The following is a 22408-nucleotide window of genomic DNA, read 5'->3' on the forward strand; positions in this document are numbered from 1 at the left end:
ACAATGTGATCATGTTTTCACTCTCAAATGTTTCACTCTTTATGACTGCAGACTGACCATTGCTTGTCCTCTAACATCTTCTTTTACCTGGATGTCACTTCTGCACATTATTTGCCTGAACAAATGAATCATGTCAAGCTGGGGTGCTCACACTTTTTTGGCATGTGAGCGACTTTTGAGACGACAATGTCTTGAAGATCTACCTATATATATGGTATTTTTAGACTAAAATGCTGTTTAATAAACATAGTATTATGAACTAATAATACATTACAATGTCTATGTACTAATTAAAAAAGTACACAGTAAGATTACACAAAGATACTTTTGTATTAACAGATGAGGCGTTTTATTACAAAAATAGAAAGCAGCGACTGTCATATGTCATGCTCTCCTGTAAACCATGCAGCGGGGGGAGCATGACTTTTCAGCCTGCTGGCTCCGTGAGGAGCGCGTGCCATGGAAATGGGGGGGGGGGGGGGGGACTACGGTGCAGGCAGCAGGAGGAAACTCACGGGGCGAAAAACTCCAGTCGTCCGGAGTGGTCTTCTGCATTCTGATGACAGAATTTGCGCTCAGTGTATTGAAACAGTGACGTATGTATCAGAGGATGTTCGATTGGCCGTTCTGCACGTCAATCAAGTCCCGTTCTTCTCTGTGAGGATTTTGATTCGCTGAGCAATTTTTTAGAAGCACTTATTTATTGTTTTGGTTATTTATCTTTGCTGGCCTGCGATCTACCGTCATGTCTTTGGAGATCGACCTGTCGATCGCGATCGACGTAATGAGCACCCCTTATTGTAAAGTCATGTCAAATAATTCACACGTCACTAAATTTGACCAGTCTGCAGATCATCTTTCTTCACCTTTTGAAAAAAGTCCTTACTGTATTCAAATGATCATTATTGTCATGTTGTTGGACTTGAATTGCAGCGTCTCTATTTTCAATGAAAAGGTTAGGCAACTGGGAGATAGGAGGCCGTTGGGGCGTTTGACTTGCTCTGCACTCGTAGCTCCGCCCCCCGTTCATCCGCCCTGCAGATACAGATGCTCTCCCGCCTTGTTGTGGCCTTGCCTGCAGCTGGGTGTGCAATTTTGTCTTTCTGCGATCTTCCACACCTGCTGTGAGGTAGAAGCATGCCTGAAGCCTGCAGGTCAATGTAATGACTGTAGAATGGATCATCCGGAGGATCCAGCAGAGACAGAGGAATGAAGGAATCCCAGAGAGAATGAGAGATTCCCAGCGTCTGGTGTCAGAGTAGCCCCCCCTCCAGGTGGCTTTCCTGATCAACCGATCAGTCAGCGTGCTAACAGACAAACTGCCCCATACAAACCCACCACAGCTAGCTGATTAGAAATCACCTGGTCTTTGGAGCTGTCAGTCAGACACAGTGCCCCCCCACCTGGATTATTGAGGCTGTAAGTCAATAGAGTATCAGTGCTTATCCAATACAACATCAGCATTCTAGTCTGATCAACCAGAGTTTCCTGCCAGCCCCTGAAATGTGGGAAACTCTTAGCTGAAGAGTTTTTTGAGCAAATATTTCTGTTTTTTCCTTCTATGACTTGACTTGATTTGCTGGTTTATTTTTGTCTGCATTTCTATTTTTCCAAACAGTTTTTAAATTTAAAGTCCCATTCCAATCTTTGATCTATTTTCAAAGCATTGCAGTGGTCTTTTAATTATGATGATGCCGTTTTTAATCAAAATCCTAAAACGTGTCATTTTCTAAGACATAGTTTCTGCAGAGCAGCGGGAGTTCATTTGAAACTCACGTCTGAGTTGGCGCAGCGTAAGCCCCTCCCCATTTCTTGTCACCCATCTGTTTACACTCTCTCTCTTGCTGGCTTACACCCCTCACATCCTCAACCTAACAATACTAGCGCAACAAAAATGGGGAGCAATATCAGAGCCATCCGGCTTAAAGGATGCAGGCTGCTTGGTAGGCCCTCACAGAATATCACCACACCAAATCTGGCCCTGGTTGCAAAAACTTTAAAATGAGCAGGATTTGTCATGGAGGGACAACTTCTCTCTTACACAAGTAACGATGTTTAGTGGAGCCCCGCCCATGTGAAGGCGTCATAGTGATGTCTGTCACACGCTGGTCCAGAAACCAGCATCCATGTGGAGAGCTTCCTCCTGAGAACACGTGTCATTTGCTTCAGAGGAAAGCTTCTGGTGTTTTTCAGTCGAAAGTGATGTTTCAGCCCCGCTGAAGCACGGGTGCAAAATGTAAGCATTTTGGGCAATGTTCTGTGGCGAGCAGCATAAAAGGAAAATAACATTTTGTTTATTGTTAACAACAAACTCTTGACCAAAGAGTCTGTTTAATGCTGGTTTATTGACCAAACGGGAAATAAACTAAACAAGGAAATGAACAGAAATGAAAAATAAAGGCCCCCCCACAGGCTTCACAGACCCTTAGTGGGTCAAGACAAGTCAGAGGTTAAAGCGGTGACTCTTTTAACAATGCTGTGTAATCTCTTGCTTCACAGTCACTCATCCATCCTACATACAAAGCAATTACTCAGCAAGCCCCTCAATACCCCCCCGATATTTCATGAGCGGATGCCGGAGTGTCATTGTTCTGGGATTACAGACATGTGCGTAAACCCTTCACCTGTAGGCGTTTTTCATTTAAGAGAAAATGGTGAAGTGGCGATGCATTTATGCGAGGATTTCTCCTTCTCAGGAAAGATAGAGCAGCATTTAATCCATGGTTAATGGAGGACAGAAACAAGTTTGTTTACACAGCTGGGACTCAGCTGACAATAAGCTGAGTAGCGCCATAAATATATCCACTGCGTGGATTGATTACAAGAAAGCTTATGACTCAATGCCACACACATGGATAACTGAATGCTTGGAGCTGTACAACATCAACAGGACTCTAAGAGCCTTCATAGGAAACTCAATGAAGCTGTGGAAAACCACCCTTGAAGCCAATGGGAAGCCACTTGCACAAGTGTCCATCAAATGTGGGATATACCAAGGTGATGCTCTGTCCCCACTGCTGTTCTGCATAGGTCTGAACCCCCTCAGCCAAATAATCAACAAGACTGGCTATGGATACCGACTCAGAAATGGGGCAAACATCAGTCACCTCCTCTACATGGATGACATCAGTCACCTCCTCTACATGGATGACATCAAGCTATATGCTAAGAGCGAGCGTGACATTGACTCCCTGATCCACACCACCAGGATCTACAGTACTGACAATGGGATGTCATTCGGGCTCAAGAAATGCAACCGGATGGTGACAAAGAGAGGCAAGGTAGTCCACACAGGAGGGGTCTCACTCACACGGCCAAAGAAAGAGATACAGACCACGGATGTTAGAACACGAAAGCTCCTCACCATGCATGGAGGGTTCCATCCCAAATTCAGCACCCTGAGACTGTATGCTAGCCGCAAGGAAGGAGGCCGAGGACTAGTGAGCGTGGAAGCCACTATCCAGGATGAAACATCCAAGATGCATGAGTACATCAAGCTCAAGGCCCCAACTGACAGTGTGCTCAGTGAATGTCTCAGGCAATGGAGAGCAGAGGATACAGTGCTGGAGGACAGATCCTCACAGGAGGGTTTCCTGTGACGTCATTTCCAGGTGAGCGTAATCCAGTACGGGTCGTGTCTGACTGTTGCTCTCTTGTTTGGCATTGGCCTGACTACTATTGCTTACTTTAAGTGTTATTTGGTTTTATATTCACATTCACTTCTAGCACCTTTTAGTAGCGAATACACTACTGTTAACCGCTTGCTGTTCACTTTATTCTCAGTTTGCTAAATAAGCTATTTCTCTTTAACTAAACACAGCTAGCCTTAGCTTAGAAACTAGCATGGCTACCACTCCTTCCACCTTTCCCCCTCTATCCTGCCCCATGTGCCATATGTTTAGTGAGGATCCTGCCTCCTTTAGTGAAGATAGTGGTAGGTGTGTTAAGTGTAGTCTTGTGTTAGACTATGAGGCCAGGCTAGAGCAGTTAGAGGCGCGGCTCCGCACAGTGGAAGCTAAGCCGGCTAGCCAGGTCGTTACTCTTAGCGCGGGCCGCGCTGCCAGGGCTAATCCAGTTAGCACCCCAGCGCTTTCCCAGAAGCCGGGAAACACACAGGGGTTTGCACCGGTTGGGAGGAAACATAGTGCTAAACGCAAAAACTTAGAGCACCCAAGACTCCACGTTAGTAATAGGTTCTCCCCCCTCAGCGACACACCCGCTGAACACTCAACTCTGGTTATTGGCTCTTCTGAAGTTAGAAACGTGGAGCTCCCAGCGGCTACAGTCAGGTGTTATCCGGGGGCCAGAGTTGGTGACATCGAGGGGAACCTTAGGATGTTAGCTCAGAGTAAGTCTAGGTTCCGTCGAGTCGTGATTCACGCAGGCGGTAATGATGCCCGACGGAGACAGTCAGAGGTGGTTAAGTTAAACGTAACTTCGGTGTGTAAACTGGCTAAGACGATATCAAACACTGTAATTTTCTCTGGTCCCCTGCCATACTTAGTCAATAATGAAATGTACAGCCGCTTTTCATCATTCAACCGCTGGCTTTCTAGATGGTGCCCAGAAAACGGCGTTGGTTTTGTGGACAGTTGGAGTGCTTTTTGGGGTAAGTCCGGTCTCATGCGGAGAGACGGTATCCATCCTACTCTGGATGTTGAGGGCATGTATGCCAGTATAGCTTAGTCTGTTTAGTTATTTCAATTTTGAAGCCCATCGAGACGACTGTTGTTGTGAATTTGTTGTGAATTTGTGCTATACAAATAAGAGTGAATTGAATTAAATTGAATTGAAACCCCTGCATGGGTTGTACAACCAGACCATAACTGAAGACCCAAGGTTTATATATATATATATATATATATATATATATATATATATATATATATATATATATATATATATATATATATATATATATATATGGCAATAAGTTGATTAAAAAATAAAGAAAATAAACAAAGATGAAAGAAGATGCCATATTCTCTGCCATTAATCTCTAGAGTGAGATGAACAACCAAACACATAGCAGTGACTCAGTTAAGATATGATAAATGCTTTTACAGTTTCAAATACAATTTCTAATCAGAAAAAGTCAGATTTAACATGAATTAGATGTCTTTCTTTTAACCAGTGATGTCACATTGAAAACGTTCATGCAGGAATTTTCAGTGTGTGTTTAGGTTATCCATTCTACACAGTTAGAAACAAAACTTCACAGAGTTCCAAGTTTCCAATGTTTGTCTTGTAACTCTTTATTTCATGTCTTTCAAACTCCTTCACTGTCTACTTTAGACTTTTTCCAGCTTCTCACCAGCAAGTTCTTCTTCAAACAAAAGGAAAATATTATTTTATCTTCATCTCACAAAAATATGGACAGTACACTTGGTGAAAATTCGCCAAATGTGAGTGTAATAGTCACCGGTTACTTTCTGGTGTCAAATTAGTTCTATTTAGTACCAAATTAGTCATGTTCATTAGCTCTTCTGTTGGTGATTTTTTTCTTTAATACTCCTCCTCTACTGTCCACACGCTTGGCATACAAGCGCACCCGATAGGAGAACCCCCCTTCTTCTGTGAATTTGCGCCTGCGTAACGTTTAATTTTGACTGATGAAGCAGCAGAACATGTGTCGATTTTATGGATTATGGATGGATTGTCTTGGCAAAGGAGAAGTGCTCACTATCACAGATTTAGACAGATTTGTGACCAATATTTCAGAGAACTGGTTATTTTGTGTGTGTGGAAAATGTTTCACATCTTTGAGTTCATACCATAAAAAATGGGAGCAATAACAAAAGTGTTGCGTTTATATTTTTGGTCAGTGTAGGAAAGTTTAATAAAAAGTGTTGGTTCTGAGACGGCGGTGTTGTTACACACTGATGCTACGATGCTGTGATGCTATGCTAACCAACTGTTCTGGGTGTTGCCAGTTTTCTACCACAAACTGGTTTAATGCCAGACAGACCAGATTTTAAGACAATTTGAAGATCAATAGAACAAAATTAATTCATAGGACATTCATAAAAACTGTAATTTCTGGATGTAATAACAGATCTAATCACAGATAAACTTTATTAGCAACACCTTTGTAACATTACAGAGCTAGTGGTGAGCAGAAAAAAGCCCTCCTCATTAGAGCTCTGCATCTTTACTGTCAAAAATATCATGGCAAGAATCTAAAACATTCTAATATTTTCAGGCTGTTGTTTGTTGATTTCATCTAAATCACCTGGGGCCTGTTTCAGAAAGGAGGTTAAGTGTAAACTCTGAGTGCGTTAACCCTGAAATCAGGGAAACCCTGGGTTTTCCGTTTCAGAATGGGAGGTTTGTTAAACCAGAGTAAACAGAGTAAGTCAAACCCGTTTCTGAAAGAGAGGTAACTTATAGTCGGAGTCAGTATCCATGGTTACTTATGCTGTGAACCTAACCTGGTCGGGAGCAGGTTTTATTCCCTAAACTCAAGGTTTATGCCGGTCCCCTCCCCTTTTTAAAGACGAAGCGGTATTTTTCGCTTTAACCTTCATTGCCCAAATTTCCGTCACACAGAGACGGTCTAAGTGACAAGAATGGCTTGTTCTTTTTTGGAGGACCCAATAGACGAGGAGGCTGCATTAATTCGTAGAGAATTATATTTACCTCGTACGAGGATTTTGAGAAGACTCAATATTTTGTCATTTCCCCATACTTTTTTGTTTGAGCGTTACCGTTTTTCGTTGCAGTCAATTACATATATACAATGAAAACAACATTAGATATGTATTGCTATGTAGATGTTTCATATGTCAAATATTGTCAACAAAGCCTACATCCATGACATGCTCAAATTTGACCTGATTGAATTATGTTTTTATACTTCATTTTTAGCTGCTGCCATGTTCTTTTAATTCCTGCAGGATTGCATCTACATGAAAATGAAATCAGGGACATTGAATTAGATTAATGTAACAATTACTTTTTGGAAACACAATTTGCTAGCACTGCTTACTTTCTTAATCCCATATAAACCTATACCACTTGATCAATACAAGGGTAGTGTTGCAGTGTGTGTGTGCTGAGCGAGGTGCGATCCACGCGAGAGAAGGGGAGGGGCGAGTGCAGGTGCAGATGGGGGGGGGGGGGGGGGTGAGCACGGAGGTGTGTGCGTGGTATATATTGTGTGTTCGGAGGACGGAGCACTTAGTTACATAAAGAGAAGGTGTCATTCCCAGAATAACTGTTTTGGAGTCATTCTTAATCCGCTCTGAAGGTTGAGGGTTTCCAACGGGAAGTGAACCCCGAAGGAGAATTCCCTTCGGCCCTGAAGGAAATCTTCCCTGCGCTTCTGACCACGGTCGGAAAGACGAGAGAAAAGAAAGGAGAAGTCTTCGCGCAGCGAAAGGTTCAACAGTAGACAAAAGTTCACTTTTAAAAACACAATTGCATGTATTAATATTAAACTGACCAACGTTTGCAAGAGGGGAAGGTTAACAAGAAAGTCCTCTAAACATTACCGACGTTAAATGCATATTTCCCCCAGATTGGTTCTGTACACTATGCAGCATTTCATGCAATTACACCAGGAATGACACTTCAAAAGTACACCTAAATATCGCCATTTTTTATTTCACTCCTTACACTATTTAAAAAGTTATTACAGCCAATATTTTATAACAATGATTTAAATGCAAACTTGCGCATTAACTTGAGCAGCTATGTTTTCCCACGCTAACTGTCTCTGTTTTGCAGATGCAGCGGTGTTGCTTTTCTTCTGGAATATGTGCTCATATTCACTGTAACTCTGCAGCAGCACGTCAAGTTCAGCTAGCGAAAAATACGCAGACCTCTTTTTTTCACGGTTGCCATGGTGACTCGTGATATCTGCGCTCCATTGATAATGGCTTCTTATAGTCGCGGTGCTCACGCTCACCTCCGAATCAGTCCACTCAGAGTTGATTGACCTAACTCGGATCAGCTTCTCTGAAACAGAAAACTCAGAGTTGTTAATCTCCTGATTGACCAACTCAGAGTTCAAGTTTAACCTCAGAGTTGGTTGAACCTCCTTTCTGAAACAGGCCCCTGGAGGATAGGGGTGTAACGATACACGTAGTTTAACCGAACCATGTTGGTATGTTTTTTTCTTCTCCCGCTTATACATTGTAACAACAAAGCTGCTTGTCACCTGCAGCGGGTATTTTGAATCATGCTGTGACTTCATCTGTGTTTACATTCAACATGAAATCATTTTATAAAGTAAAACACCAAAGCTTTTTCTGTGTAAAATGGTGTAATAGTGCGGTTGGTAAAAAATATGTTTGGTGAGTCAGAAATGACATTTCGGTCACTGGGCGGAGCCATTTTGGTTCCAATGTACCCCAAAAGGCCTCCATATGTACATCTGTGATTGGTCAAAAAAACAGCTGAGCAGTTAAAAACCCAGGTCACTTCAGAAATTTTAGTGCTGTTTTGATAAGCTGTCACAGGAAAACAGGTTGGATGAAATCTTAACTGCTTCCAAACCAGCTGAAAATGCCACAGATGCCTGAAAAACGTATATAAAGGGCCCTCATTTTCAAAATGTTGTTTCTAGGGGAAGGAACCCCCCTCAGTCAACACCTCGCACCTTTGGCGCTTAGCTACTAGGCTGTGCCCGGTAGTGATAGCCTCCTACTTTCTCTTCAGTAGCCTCCTACTAGCCTAAACCTTTGAGGCCCCTACAGTAGGTCTGTGAAGATTTTCATAAGAGGCGGGGGACAAGAAAGGACAACTTATTATGTTTTGGTAAGATTATTTTTTAGTTCTTTTTCCAAGGGCCTGTAAGAACATCATGTCGGAAATGATCTTTCTTTATTTTTCTGCAAAGACCCACTCCGATGAAAATCGTCTTTTGGCGTTTTTAACATTGCAGTATTGTTTTGGAGATGGACATTTATTCAGAGCATTTATGGTGTGAATATGAATATCTGCCACATGCAGAATCTCTGCAGCATCTAAAGCCTAATTTTTCCTGCATGTGTCTGTCAACATTGTTAACAGTAAAGTTTGTATGAATCGTCTAATAAGACAAGATTTGGGTTTTTGTAGTGAAAGAAGGAAGAGCTGTTTTGAATTTTAGGGGTTCATGTAGTTGTGTCCACATGTGGATCAGAAACCCATCAGAGATCATTTTAAAGTCAGAGGACTGTCGCTCTTGCTAGAAAAGGAGACAGAAACAGATTAGATTAGGATTAGACATCAAAGCCGTGAAAACAGTGTTTCCCGCTGCTGCCGGCTTCCTCAGATTTAGGAACTAAAGGGACAAAAATATTGAATACTCACATCAATACAAAGGTGTCCACAGTCACTGGTCCATGCAATGCATAGTGGTCTGTATTCGCCAATCTAGTAAACTTTGATGCACACTGTTTTTGCTCAGACTTCGAGGAAATTTCCAAGGCGCTGGATTTTGGAATAGTACATTCAGACAGCGTTATAAGATGGCGAACACCCTGTATAGTGCACTAAGTAGCAAGTAGTGAAGGAATTTGGACAGAACCCATGAGTGACCATGATGGACTTTAAATCATAGGGACTGATATGTCGCTAAACTACCTGCAGGACAGAATGTAGGTCAGCTCTTGTTTCTGTCCCCTCACCCACACTCGCCAGGTGTCTTCCCCATGTTACTGCAACACACAACGTGCAAGGACACACAAGCAAATGCTAAAAAGCACACAAACATGCTCCGAAGGACACATTCTAAAGGACACAAACACACTGTATGAAGGACATACAAAGACACACTCTGAAGGACACACAGACACTCTGACGACACTGAAGTACCCACTTAGACACTCTGAAGGATATGCAAAGACACAGGTTGCCTCCAAATTCCTTCACTACTCACTATATAGTGCACTATCCAGTGCATTCACCTTGTTGTAGTGCTGTCAGAATCTTTTGTAGTTGATGAAACAAAGAAAAACCAGAGGAACTGCAATTTAAATAGTCTTAGGACCTCCTGTTACTCCAGAGCGTTTGTCCCTGTGTCCTTCACAGTGAGTTTACAGTTGCATCTGGACACGCCTTTTGAACTGTAAGGTGAAGTGCTGACCAAAAATCAGCCTCTGGAGTCACAGTGGTAGCCACGGCAGTGGTGCACATGGCAACTGTTGCTACGGACAGCAATTTTTGTCGTCACTACAGCGCTAAGAGACGTTCTAAAGATAAACTAAGAGCACCAGCAGCAACTGGAACGGTGAAAGACACCATTTGTGCTAGCAACAACTGAACATCTGTCAGACACATCAGACCTCCATCCCCCCGGGGGGGGGGGGGGGGGGGGACTTGGGACAGGTAATGATAAACCTCTATAAGCAACATGTTATTAAACAAAATATGGCTTGATCTCTTGTAATTACTTAAAATAGTAAGTTGGTAGACCAACTACCATGAGTGAATTGCAGGGATAAAAAATGCCTCTGCTCAGTGGAGAACAATCCCACATTGACGAACAGTTTACATGTTTAATAAACAACTTTAGTATTTTCATATTTAAACATGACTTTTTGACTATTAATGTTTTGTAAATGCAGATCAATGGTCAGAACAAATCGTCACCAACTTCCATGTCATTGCTATGACATCATAAACGGGTTAATGAAGAATAATGCACCACATTTAGGGCTGTGTAGATAGCAAACCAAACACATCTTGCTATATGTTAGCAAAAAAATCAGAAAAAGAAAGTTTGTATTTGATAATAGTGGTTATGTTTTCGACTGTTACTTTAGCTCCAAGTTAGCTTACTTGTTTTTGTTTTTTTATTTCATTCTACTGTTATTATCAACCTTTTTTGAGAGTCACGGACCTTTTTTTTACACCTAAAAAGTGTAGTGGTATGTCTGCTACTCTTTTTGACCATTTTCTTCTCTTCTGGGTCTAAAATCATCTGCAGGTGCGTTGTTTACATGATCAGCTGTTGTCACATATCTTACTTGTTCACTGGTATTATTCTGTTAATTTTTTCTACTTAGCCCTTTCTTTACAGAATCAAGAGTGTAACTTGCAAATGCAATACAGTTTTGCAACTGATCTGACTGACTTTTCTTGGGTTTTTACATCATTGGACACTTTTCTTTAGAAGACACACCCCTGCAACTCCGTCTCTGCCGAAATCTCAACAACTAAAAACTGGGCTTTCATTAAAATCCATTTTTACTCATTCAATTACTTATACATATTTGGGGTCAATTGCAACATTTTCCAAACTGTCACAACGGCCCCCATGCAGGTGTGCTGCAACTGCCCCTAAGTGCTTTAGTGAGAAGGAAGCCAATAATATGGCTAAAAGCTAAAAGACATTCACATAATTAACATGAAACATGTTTGATAGGTTCAACTATAAAGCAAGCTATGCAGTTACAAGGATTTTGTGAATAAAAAATACTTTCTTACTTCAAAATAACAGTTTACCTTGTAAATTAGGCTGGTTGCTGGAAGACAATTGTTTATCACATGCAGGCTAGGCACTGAACTGAGCATGTGCGATGTAAATCAGATGAATCCTGTTCCTGATTGGAGAAATTGCAACTGTCTCCCCTACAAGTGGAATAAAAACCCAGTGGAAAAAAATCAACATTACAGCAGATAGATTAAGTGCAGTGTTTGACAAAGCCCTTTGCTTTCCCCTTTTTTAAAGGTTTTATGGTCAAAATGAGACGATTGTCACACAGGAAACTCAGACAAAATGATGACAGGTGCAAAAAGTTGCACGGCAACAGATTTGTCTGACCCTAAGCCACAAAACAAACAAACCACTTAAAAAATGCTAGGTACTATAGAGCCGCGAAGCTGAAGATAGAAAAAACAAAAGTTAAGACCTTTTTATTTAGGATTATTTCAACTCACGCTTAGAATTGAAATGGTACATTTGATATTTTTGTTACTTGTTCTTAAGTGGTTTCAACATTATTTTTGTCCATGAAACGATACTAAGCAAATACTTTTCTTCTCTGTATGATGGCAGTGTGACTCACAACCCAGCATTGAACATGTGAAACTGCACACAACCTAAAGCATTTTAAACAGCTTAATTAAACCATTCAACCCGTGACACTTACATCTACCTAATTACTGATCTATTGATTTTTGTCATCCCATAAAGTTAATTCAAAATTTGGTTGGATTTGAAAAAATCTGTTTGGATTTGGACAAAGAACTTTTTCATCACTGAGGCCTTATGCCTTTGTCCCAACTGTCCTTATGGGTGGATACGGGGTGTCTGCAGGTAAAAGAGCAAACCTGTACGGTACATGCAGGTGGCCTGCAGAACAGCATAGACCTCTCGATGAGCCTGCAGAGCTAAAGAGAGGTTGTAACTAAAGCATGCAAGCGGAAGCGCGCAAGTGTACGGGTGAAGTAGGTGAGCACTTACGTATCACATGCACACCCGTGCGTGCAGCATTTGCACGTTGTCAGTAAGGAGCCAGTACTCATACTATACCAGTGTTAGGCCGTCCGGGGCTTCGAGGCTTCTCTGAAAGCCTAAAAAAATATCTGAATCATGTGTCAATTAGTTTTTGTCCATGGACACTCATTAAATCATTCCAAATGGTCTGTCCATTTCCTTTTTTTGTGTTTATGATGGTTATGCTGCTTCCAGACGTATTTCCACATTGGAGCATTTAGCCAATCACATTTCAGCTGTTCTTTGTTCCCAGGCAGGGTAAGAACTAAAGAGGTCTTCACCAGAAGTTGTGTAGGTCCCGTAATGCAAAATCAATGTTGGACATCCATTTACTTCAACCAATCAGATTTTGAGTTGATGTCTGCAGGGCTTTCTAGAAGGCTTAGGCAACTTCACAGTTGGACAGAAATTTCAGGAATACTGGAAACATTTCCCACCTGCAGCCTTGTCCAGTTTGACACAGAGCCACGGAGAACTTTTTGATCTGTCTTGATTAAAAACAGAGCTGATGGAGGATTTTGCAGGACAATCTCCCACTGATCTCCTTGACTTCCTTCATCAGAAAAATCAGAGTGAGATCATGAAGAGGTGTACAGATTTGTGTGTTTGGCGCTGACCGTCCCCGTGTCCACGGCGTCTGTTGAGCGGAAATTTTCGTTACTAAAGCGAATTCAAACCTACGCAGAAACACATCTGGACAGACTGGACTCTCAGCACTGACCTTGATGGAATAGAAATGGACCTCTGGATGGAACTGAAGACAATAATCTACATGACAGGGTGATCGAATTGTTTTTGAGGAAAGAGAGGAGGATGGATTTTGTCTTCAAATAATCAGATTTTTTGATGAGTGAAATGATAAATATTATAATAAATAATATTCCAAATGTATCTGGTTGTTTTCAATGTTTGGCTGTGGTTGCATAACTAGATTTATTTACTGTTTTGTTTATTCAGTTTATTTAGAGGCATTTATTGTGGCTACAGTCTGTCCAGATGACCAAACTCCCAATGTTAAAGTGCCTAGGATAGCACAAGGGTTACACGTTACACATTTCAGTTCAGAACTCCTTTCAAATCTCTGAAAACATTGCAGTGAGGATCACCTGTTCTATCAGCAGGTTGAACTGCATCCTGTCAGACTTGTTTGTCTTCAACTCCACAGCAATCCTTGTGCATCCTAAGCACTTTACCATTGGGAGTTGGGTCATCTAGACCCACTAGACAGTGCTCTGAACCTTTTTTCTTCAATGATTTGTGATCTTCACTGGTGTCCATGGATTACATGAAATCTTTCCACCTTTATCCACCTTTGTCATGGTAGGGAGAACACGACACTGTTAGGGTGGGGTCATAGCATAGCACAAGGCTTAAGCAGAAGTCTGACGATTGTCTTTCTAATGGATAAGAGGAGTCAGACTCCATCCTGCTCTTTCAGCATTGTTTTCTGTCTTTGTACGTTAACTCATGGAGGAAGGAGGACTGTATAGAGTATCTTTGTAATGAGCGTTGCGGGCAGAGCGCTGTGACCGTCGTTCAGAGCTCTGTTCTCTGTGTTGTTTACAACAGACAGTCACAGGAGAGATGCTCTCCATGGAATGAGTGAGCCCACTGGGACTGTCTTTGGAGCAAATATCCTAATTTAACCTCTGCTGACGTCGGGCTGTGCACATTCACGGCTGCTCTGTCTCATCCTTTTGTCTCCTCATCTCCGTCCCCTTGTGATGAGAAACATATTTCTTGCATTTGGGTTTCTCTCCACGCCCCCAGCATCTATTCTCCCTTCCGTCTATGTGCTTCTCTTGTTCTGTCCTGTTCCCATGGAAACTGCTGGTCTTTCCGGTAAGGTGAGGAGAATTTGCTGCTTGTAAGTTGTGATGTAATGAAGCCTTCAGTTTCTGTTTATGGTCATGCTGGCGGTCAGGCCTCGCCCTCGGTGGTTGTGAGGGAGATAAAGGTTCAGATGCTTCTACTTCAGCTGCTCACCAGCTTCAGTTTGTGATTATAAGCTGCAGCTTCAGGGAATTCTAGCTGCTGAGACAAAACATAAATCAGGGTCAAATCCCCCCTCCCTATTAACAAAAACACGTCAGATTGGGGGTTTCAGTGGGTCAGAATCTAAGCAGAAACAGTCACAAAATCAGAAAGTTCTTGTGTTTATATGGATTGATCCTCCAGCTCTTTTTCACTCTGAGAGTACCTCAAGGATCAGTCCTGGGCTCACTTTCTTTCACCTTTTTCAACGAGATGGTGGCATTACTGAGCCTAAATCTGTTAGAACCTTCCAGTCCTCACCAGAGATCAATAGGCCTGTGACTGGACCGAAACACATTTCTATGAGAGGTTCGAACCATAGACCAGCTGAGCAGTGCCCCCTGTTCCCTTTCAGGTTTTGGTTGGTGTTGGTTTGACATTTATGGATCAAATACTGAAATAAACTTGATACAGTAGTGCCTAAGGGAAAACTTTTCCCCTTTTATTGCACTTTATATTTTGTAAGTTTTACTGCTCATTTGTGTCAGGAAATCCAGTTATGAAGGTCTCAAATGAAGGGGAAACCAAAGGACATACATTAAAAAACTGTATAAATAAAGTCAAACAAATGGTGACTTGATGTAAGTGAACTGTGACAAAAAGGATGAAAATGGTCATTCAGGTCATCTGACAGAGAACAAGTAAAACCCGTGACTTGCTGCTAACCAGCAGCAAACTGGGACTGGTGTGAACACGGCTCAGTGATCAGGGGTGAAAACCAAAAACAAACATGAATAAACCAGTATGCACAAATGAATGACTCAAATCATGAAAAAGAAAATAAGAATGTTTATTATACACAATGACAAAATTGCAACATAGATGGGAGTCAAACTGACATTAGAGCAACAGTCAGACATGGAGTTGGGAGTGTGATGGTTTTGGTTGTATGCGTCTTGGTGGAACAGTGAATTCTGGAAAATTTTGTTTGCATCTGTTAAAAAGCAGGTGGGCACGGCATCCCCTGTAATTGGATGAATGACATCTAACTTGAATTGATGGACCTCAAACCCTCGTGTACCTGAAAGCAGAAAATGTCCGGTAACTGAGACATGCTGGAGTCATTATGTTAGTGGTTGTAATCTTGGTTGTATGGTTGTAATATTGGGCTATATAAATAAAATTGAATTGAATTGAATAACTCAAGTTAGACTTTGTTTTCAGATTTACATAAAAATAAAGACATTATATAGTTTATAGATCAGTGCTTGATTACGGTGGCTGAATACTGCCATTGGAGTAAAAAAAAGAGCAGAAACTGCAAACAAAAAAACTTTATCAACAAAAATCTGACCACTTTTCTTAAACAATTTCATATTATGCATATTTAAACTAATTAAATCTCTGTTATAACATTTTAGTGACAGTTAAAAAAACGTCACTCGCTCTGGGCTATTTACTACACTTTTTTTTAATGTTCGAGCACATTTAGATGCTCCTTTCTGTTGTCTTTTGCTGCTATTAAAAGATTTTTATGGATAAAATTGCTTTCTTGTGTACTGTGATTACAGCATGGTTGTGTTTTTTTTATATGTGTGTGAAAGAGGTGCCTACAAGAAATGAAACCTGGGCATTAGTCAGTGTGTCTGCTATCAGCTGAACAGAGAAAATATGTTTCTCTTTTGATTCTATAATTGTAAATCTGACCCCAGAGGAGGTGGAGCTTCTGGTGAAGGCCGCTGTGGTACAGATCGTTTTTTGACAGGTTTTTTGAAATATGCAGAAATCCTTTTAAAATATAATTTTTATACTTGGAATAAAAAAACGACTTCTTTGGCTTTTTGATGTTTTTAACATGTTCTTGTGGCATTTTCTGATGGAGGACACATAAAACTGCTTAAAACTGCCTTTTTGTGTGTGTCTTCATTCAAATTCTTGTGAATTCAAATGGACATACGTCGCAAAACTGAAATGGAAACACTTTTTTCGAATAAAATTAGTCATGGAACCACAGGTAGCCAGTTTGTAGATAGTGATGGTGATGTGCTTCTCAGTAGAAACTGGCGGCCTTGGGCTCTGCACAGCGGGCGCCACCAGAGGTCCCACAGTATCACAGCTCATCAAAAGTTGAGCGTGCCATGCTGGATTGTTGAATCCACAGCTTCTATGTAAAATCACCAACCACCATTTTCCAAAACTCCGTCGTGTAAGGGGCTCGCCGCTCTGTGGCCTGAATAAGATGCCGACGTCTCCTTTGATAAATGATGATGAGCTAGTAGCGTGGCAGAAATGTGAATGTATCTGCCGTAAATCAAAGCATTGCTCACATCCGTCCCCATGTTTTTGAATGACTCATCTCGTGAGTTGATTTGTGTTTATTCGCATGGTTATGATTCACAATGGAATTGTGAAATTGTGTTTTGTAATAGAAACGCAGCTATAAAAACCCCCCAAAAAATTTAACTGTAAAAACAAGAAAATGAATACATTTGTCATGGTCTTTAGGGTTTAAATAAAGTTCTGACTGATTTAAATAGATCTGTGACATTAACAGGTATTCACAGTTAACCATTTTACATTTACTATATTTAAAAACATCTTATGATGTTTGGGATTCAGTCATTTTTCCTGGATTTTTTTCTTTCATCTTGCCCCTACCTTACCAAAAACTAAGAGAAATAAGGATATTGTTAGTTGTCAGTATTACAACAAAGCACCTTTTTAGGGTGAAACTATAGCAAAGAAATGCAGTTTTCATCAGAAACTTTGGTTTAACTGGAATTTAAAAAATAAAAAGAATGACTAATAAAATGGACCATTCCCAACCCTAACTAGGGTTGTAAACAAGATTGACATTAGATTGGCCAATCAGAAGATTGATTTACTTTCTATCTCCTAATTGTTTAAAGCACCCATCAAAAACCATTTGAGTGAAGTAAAGTGTTGAAGGCTGAGAGGGAAGAGGTGAGAATAGAGCATTCATGTGTTTATGCTCTCATCGATCTGCAGTGATGCTACAGAGCACTATTCTGCATACGCAAAGCAGGATTTCACTAAGACAATTCTGCTCCAATACAACTCTTGGGCCATTTTGACAAACATGTGACGCCATGCTGAAGGAAGAACCTGCTCTGGTTTCAGTTTCAGTCTTCCTTCTCCTTTCATCTCCCTTAATGGAATCATGTATGTAAGCTGACAGAAACCCGAACTGACTCCAAAGAAATGAAGTCGGAGATGTTCAGATCTGTCATACATTTGAATCCAAGCTGAATTAATCAAGAACTGCTTAGAGTGTGAACAGTAGCCATCGCTAACCATGAAGCTTTACTGGATGGACTGCAGCTCCTCTTCATTTCACATCCATCCTTGTGGCTGGTTGACATCAGAGGGACTGCTGTGGCTCTCAGACTTTCCATCTTTGGTATTAACGGTGTCTTCTCTGTGCTCCGCTGGGATCTGTTTGCCTGACACGCCTGCCTGTAGCATGTGTGTTAAATCTCTCCCTTCAGTCACAAGCTAAACTCCCAGAGGGGCTTTGTTGTGCTTCTGCATCAGAATCTCTGCCTTCAGCTGCCTTTTAATGAACAACAAAACCAAGAATGAACAAAATCTGAAACTGAAGGAACATGAAAGACCTACCTCCCCCCAAAATTCTAACCAAAATGTGAAGAAAGGAGAAACCAGAAGCACATGAAGATGGAGATCATCTGAAACCATGGAGTTGTGCTTGCAGACTGAGCTGAACCTCTTTCTGTCACAGTATAAATGTTTATCCATGTTTGCATCGAGCCTTATTTATTTACATCAGAGATGGAGTTTTTCATGAAAGTTAACAACTGTGCTGTAACAAATTAAATTCATTTGTGTCTAATAGATGTAGATGCTGGATCCTGAGATCCTCTAAGGACCGGGAATACAAGGCCATGTACCACAAGCTTGAGAGTTTTTCATGACTTTATGTTTCTGTATTTGAAAAAAAAATCGGAGGAAAGGAACAGAATTAAAACACAGAAGAATCAGAACTGGTGCTTCTGGCTTGCCAAATATAAAGAGCACAGGACGACTGTGAAGTTATAAAACTCAGTATACGGCAAGCGGTGGAGGGAAACCCAGGTGAAGAGTAAGCCAGAAGTCATATTAGAAAAGTTGATTTTTTTAAAACATTTTTTAATAGCTAATATAACAACAGGTGTGGGACAAAAGCACAAAAACTGGACTGTCTCCTGTGACGGCACTAGCAGGAAGCAGATGAGGAAGCATGCAAAGCGAGCCAATGGCGAGAACCCAGAGACATCTCTTTAAATACTGAATCAATTACCTAAAGTGCAGGCAGCTGTGGCAGCTCCAACAGAGAAGTGCAGGAAGGGGCGGGAAATCCAGGGAGCCAAGACCAACCTGCACAGAAAGAAACCAACCAAACAGTTAAAGCATATATTCCATAAGTCTCCACTGGTTCAGATTCAGGAAGCAGCAGCTTCGAATCCAAACATTAACACAGAATTTACATATGCAAACTGGTGAGTTTTCAGAGTAAATTATTAATAAAATGTTAGCACTATTTTTAAATGCTGAATGCTAAAGGCTGTGAGCATTGATCAAAACTATAACCCTCTACCTGCTGATCTAAGGTACTTTAAGGAAGCTAAGGAAACAGCATTGCACAGGTAACTGCTGCTGAGATTCAGACTCGAGTAACCAGGCATTCATGTGACGCACCCTGTAACTTGTTGAAAGGAAATTGCTCCGAGCTTCCAGATTAATTGAACATCGTATTACTTATATTGTGTCCCTACTGCAATCGTGTGGTGGAGTTCACACCCAAGTTGGCCAATTTGACCTCTGTCTCCGTTTCTGTGGTGGGGGTCCGGTGTATGGGAGGGTGGTTGCTCCTGGATATTTGTCTGACGGTGAGGCTCTTGGATCAGTGGGGTTGCTGCACTCTCTGCCCCTAGCTCTGGGGTGTGGGGTGCCGGGCCTCCTGCTTTTGCTGGAGCAGTCAGTGTGATCAAGGTTTACTCTAAGAGGCACACATTCATTCAACGCACCCGCTTATTCACCTTTGCACAAATACGGGCGTTGGTATTGTTTTTTTCTCTCTCTTTTTCGACAACCCTCTTTATGAATAACGGTAACGCGAATATTGTGTGTACCTGTCTATGTGCAGAAATCTTGGGAGAAAAAAATGTAATCATTGATACATGGTTATACTTCAAACCTGTAAATAGTTGTGTGAAGACTACTTTTTTGTTTGTTTTGTTGCTGTCTGAACTAAATTATGTAACTTAATTTACTTACAACACTTTAAAATTTTTAATTTTGTGATATCGACTACCCCCCCCTGTAATCCATTATCCCGCCATCTCTGACATCCCACTCTGTTTCTTTCTCTCTTCTTTTGTTTCCTTTTTCCATCCGGTCCAACAAGGAATGCATACAAATATAATTTTCATAAATAAAGCTTAGCCTCAAATACAAAAGGGGTTTATACAAATATGCACTCAGTCTGTCTGAATATCCATAAACCTCTATTGTAAAAATGAAATCTGTCCAATACAAGAGACACTCAACTCTGATCTGCTTGCTCAGCTGTTGGACAGGACAAGTTTAAAAAAAAAGCAATACAGCTCATACCGGGGGTCTAAGGTTTTAATTTAATTAATAAACCCCGTCTTCTCCACGGTATACATGGATACCATGTCTTTGGTCACATGCGAAGCGACCGCTTCCATGATTGTTCTCCACTGTGCCCCTTTCCTAGGGATGGGTACCGAGCCCTGGTATTGAATGAGCCCCGTGGCAACAATCTTCAAGACCGCAGTCTCAATAAGATCTGACCTCAACGGTTCTGCTATCGGTACTGGAGAAGTCGCTTTTTTTTGTGTCCCACAAGATATAAACTAGAGCTGTGACGGGTTGGGATTTCTGATCACAGCGCTGATGAAGCAGCAGGAGTTGCAGTGAACCCCACCCTGAGCTTGGGTACACAGCCCCAACAACCACAGATATGCTGAGCAAGGCAGCAACTGACCTGAAAGACATATCATGTCTAGTATGAACACTAGGCAACCCCGACACCAGCTACAACGGCTAAGTGATGTACCGCCTGAAAGTCTTCTGGAAACTGTGAATGAAGCATTGAGGGTAATTCCTACCACAACAATCACAGAAACCAATGAACTGGTTTACACTTCAGCAGCAGTGATTCTTGAGAGGCTTGGCTATAAGAGCAACCACGGGAGAAAACATTACCCACCATGGAAGCAACGGTTAGAGGCCAAAATCAAGGCAACTCAGAAGGATGTGAGTAAGCTGACAGAGGCTCAAAGAGGTACAATGAGAAACCAAGTACCTAAGAGATACAGCCAGATGCCCATACCTGAAGAACTGGAAACTGCCAAACAAAGGCTCCTAGCCTTGAGTAGCCGCCTAAAGAGGTACACAAGAGACAATGAAGCCAGACGGATAAACAGGCTGTTCGCAACTCAACTTACGAAAGTGTACGCTCAGTGGCAGGGTCAAAACAGCCGAGTAGACCCACCAAGGCTGGAAACTGAACAGTACTGGAAAAGCATATGGGAGAAAGAGGCAGCACATAATACCAATGCCCAGTGGCTGGTCTCTCTGAGAAAAGAACATAGGAACCTCCCTGAACAGAATCCAGTAACCATCACAGTGGCAGACATCCAAGAAAGAGTCTCAGGTATGAAGAACTGGAGAGCACCGGGCCCTGACATGATACATGCCTACTGGCTAAAGAAGCTCACAGCACTCCATGAGCGTCTGGCAGCACAAATGAACCAGCTGCTAAGAGATGGGACTCACCCCAAATGGCTAACGGAAGGGCGAACGATCCTGATCCAGAAGGATCCCTAAAAGGGCGCAGTCCCATCCAACTACCGGTCAATAACCTGTCTGTCCACAACATGGAAGCTCATGTCAGGCATCATTGCAACCAAGATAAATAGGCAGATGGATCAATACATGAGCAACACACAGAAGGGTATTGGTAGAGACTCCAGAGGAGCCAAACACCAACTCCTGGTTTACAGAACAGTCGCTAAAGACTGCAGGTCACGACACACCAACCTGTGCACAGCCTGGATTGATTACAAGAAAGCCTATGACTCAATGCCACACACACAGATCACTGAATTCTTAGAGCTGTAAAACATCAACGGGACTCTAAGAGCCTTCATAGGAAATTCGATGAAGCTGTGGAAAACCACCCATGAAGTCAATGTGAAGCCACTTGCACAAGTGTCCATCAAATGTGGGATATACCAAGGTGATGCTCTGTCCCCACTGCTGTTCTGCATAGGTCAGCCAAATAATCAACAAGACTGGCTATGGATACCGACTCAGAAATGGGGCCAATATCAGTCCCCTCCTCTACATGGATGACATCAAGCTAAATGCTAAGAGCGAGCGAGACATTGACTCCCTGATCCACACCACCAGGATCTACAGTACTGACATTGGGATGTCATTCGGGCTCGAGAAATGCAGCCGGATGGTGACAAAGAGAGGCAAGGTAGTCCACACAGGAGGGGTCTCACTCCCAGAAGGAACAATAGCAGACATTGAGGACAAATACAAGTACCTTGGAATTCCACAGGCAAATGGCAACCTGGAGCAGGCAACAAGGAAAGATGCAACAGCTAAATACCTCCAACGAGTAAGGCAAGTCCTGAGAAGCCAGCTCAATGGCAAGAACAATAAACAACTACGCACTGCCAGTTATCAGATACCCTGCAGGAATAATAAGATGGCCAAAGGAAGAGATACAGACCACGGATGTTAAAACACGAAAGCTCCTCACCATGCATGGAGGGTTCCATCCCAAATCCAGCACCCTGAGACTGTATGCTAGCTGCAAGGAAGGAAGCCGAGGACTAGTGAGCGTAGAAGCCACTATCCAGGATGAAACATCCAAGATCCATGAATACATCGAGATCAAGGCCCCAACTGACAGTGTACTCAGTGAATGTCTCAGGCAGTGGAGAGTAG

General features: G+C 41.9%; 2 protein-coding genes across 2 annotated transcripts in view; both read left to right on the forward strand.

Moving 5' to 3' along the window:
* Positions 1-22408, forward strand: part of znrf1 (zinc and ring finger 1) — a 51619-nt gene that overhangs the window by 4730 nt on the left and 24481 nt on the right. The gene's annotated exons all lie outside the window — the stretch shown is intronic.
* LOC144992389 (uncharacterized) lies at positions 788-4815 on the forward strand. The gene has a single exon (XM_078948295.1). The coding sequence runs from the start codon at positions 3844-3846 to the stop codon at positions 4684-4686; it is 843 nt and encodes a 280-aa protein (XP_078804421.1). The 5' UTR covers positions 788-3843; the 3' UTR covers positions 4687-4815.

This window comes from Oryzias latipes, chromosome 6 (assembly GCF_053564925.1).
Source record: "Oryzias latipes strain Hd-rR chromosome 6, Olatipes_Hd-rR_3.1".
Lineage (NCBI taxonomy): Eukaryota > Metazoa > Chordata > Actinopteri > Beloniformes > Adrianichthyidae > Oryzias > Oryzias latipes.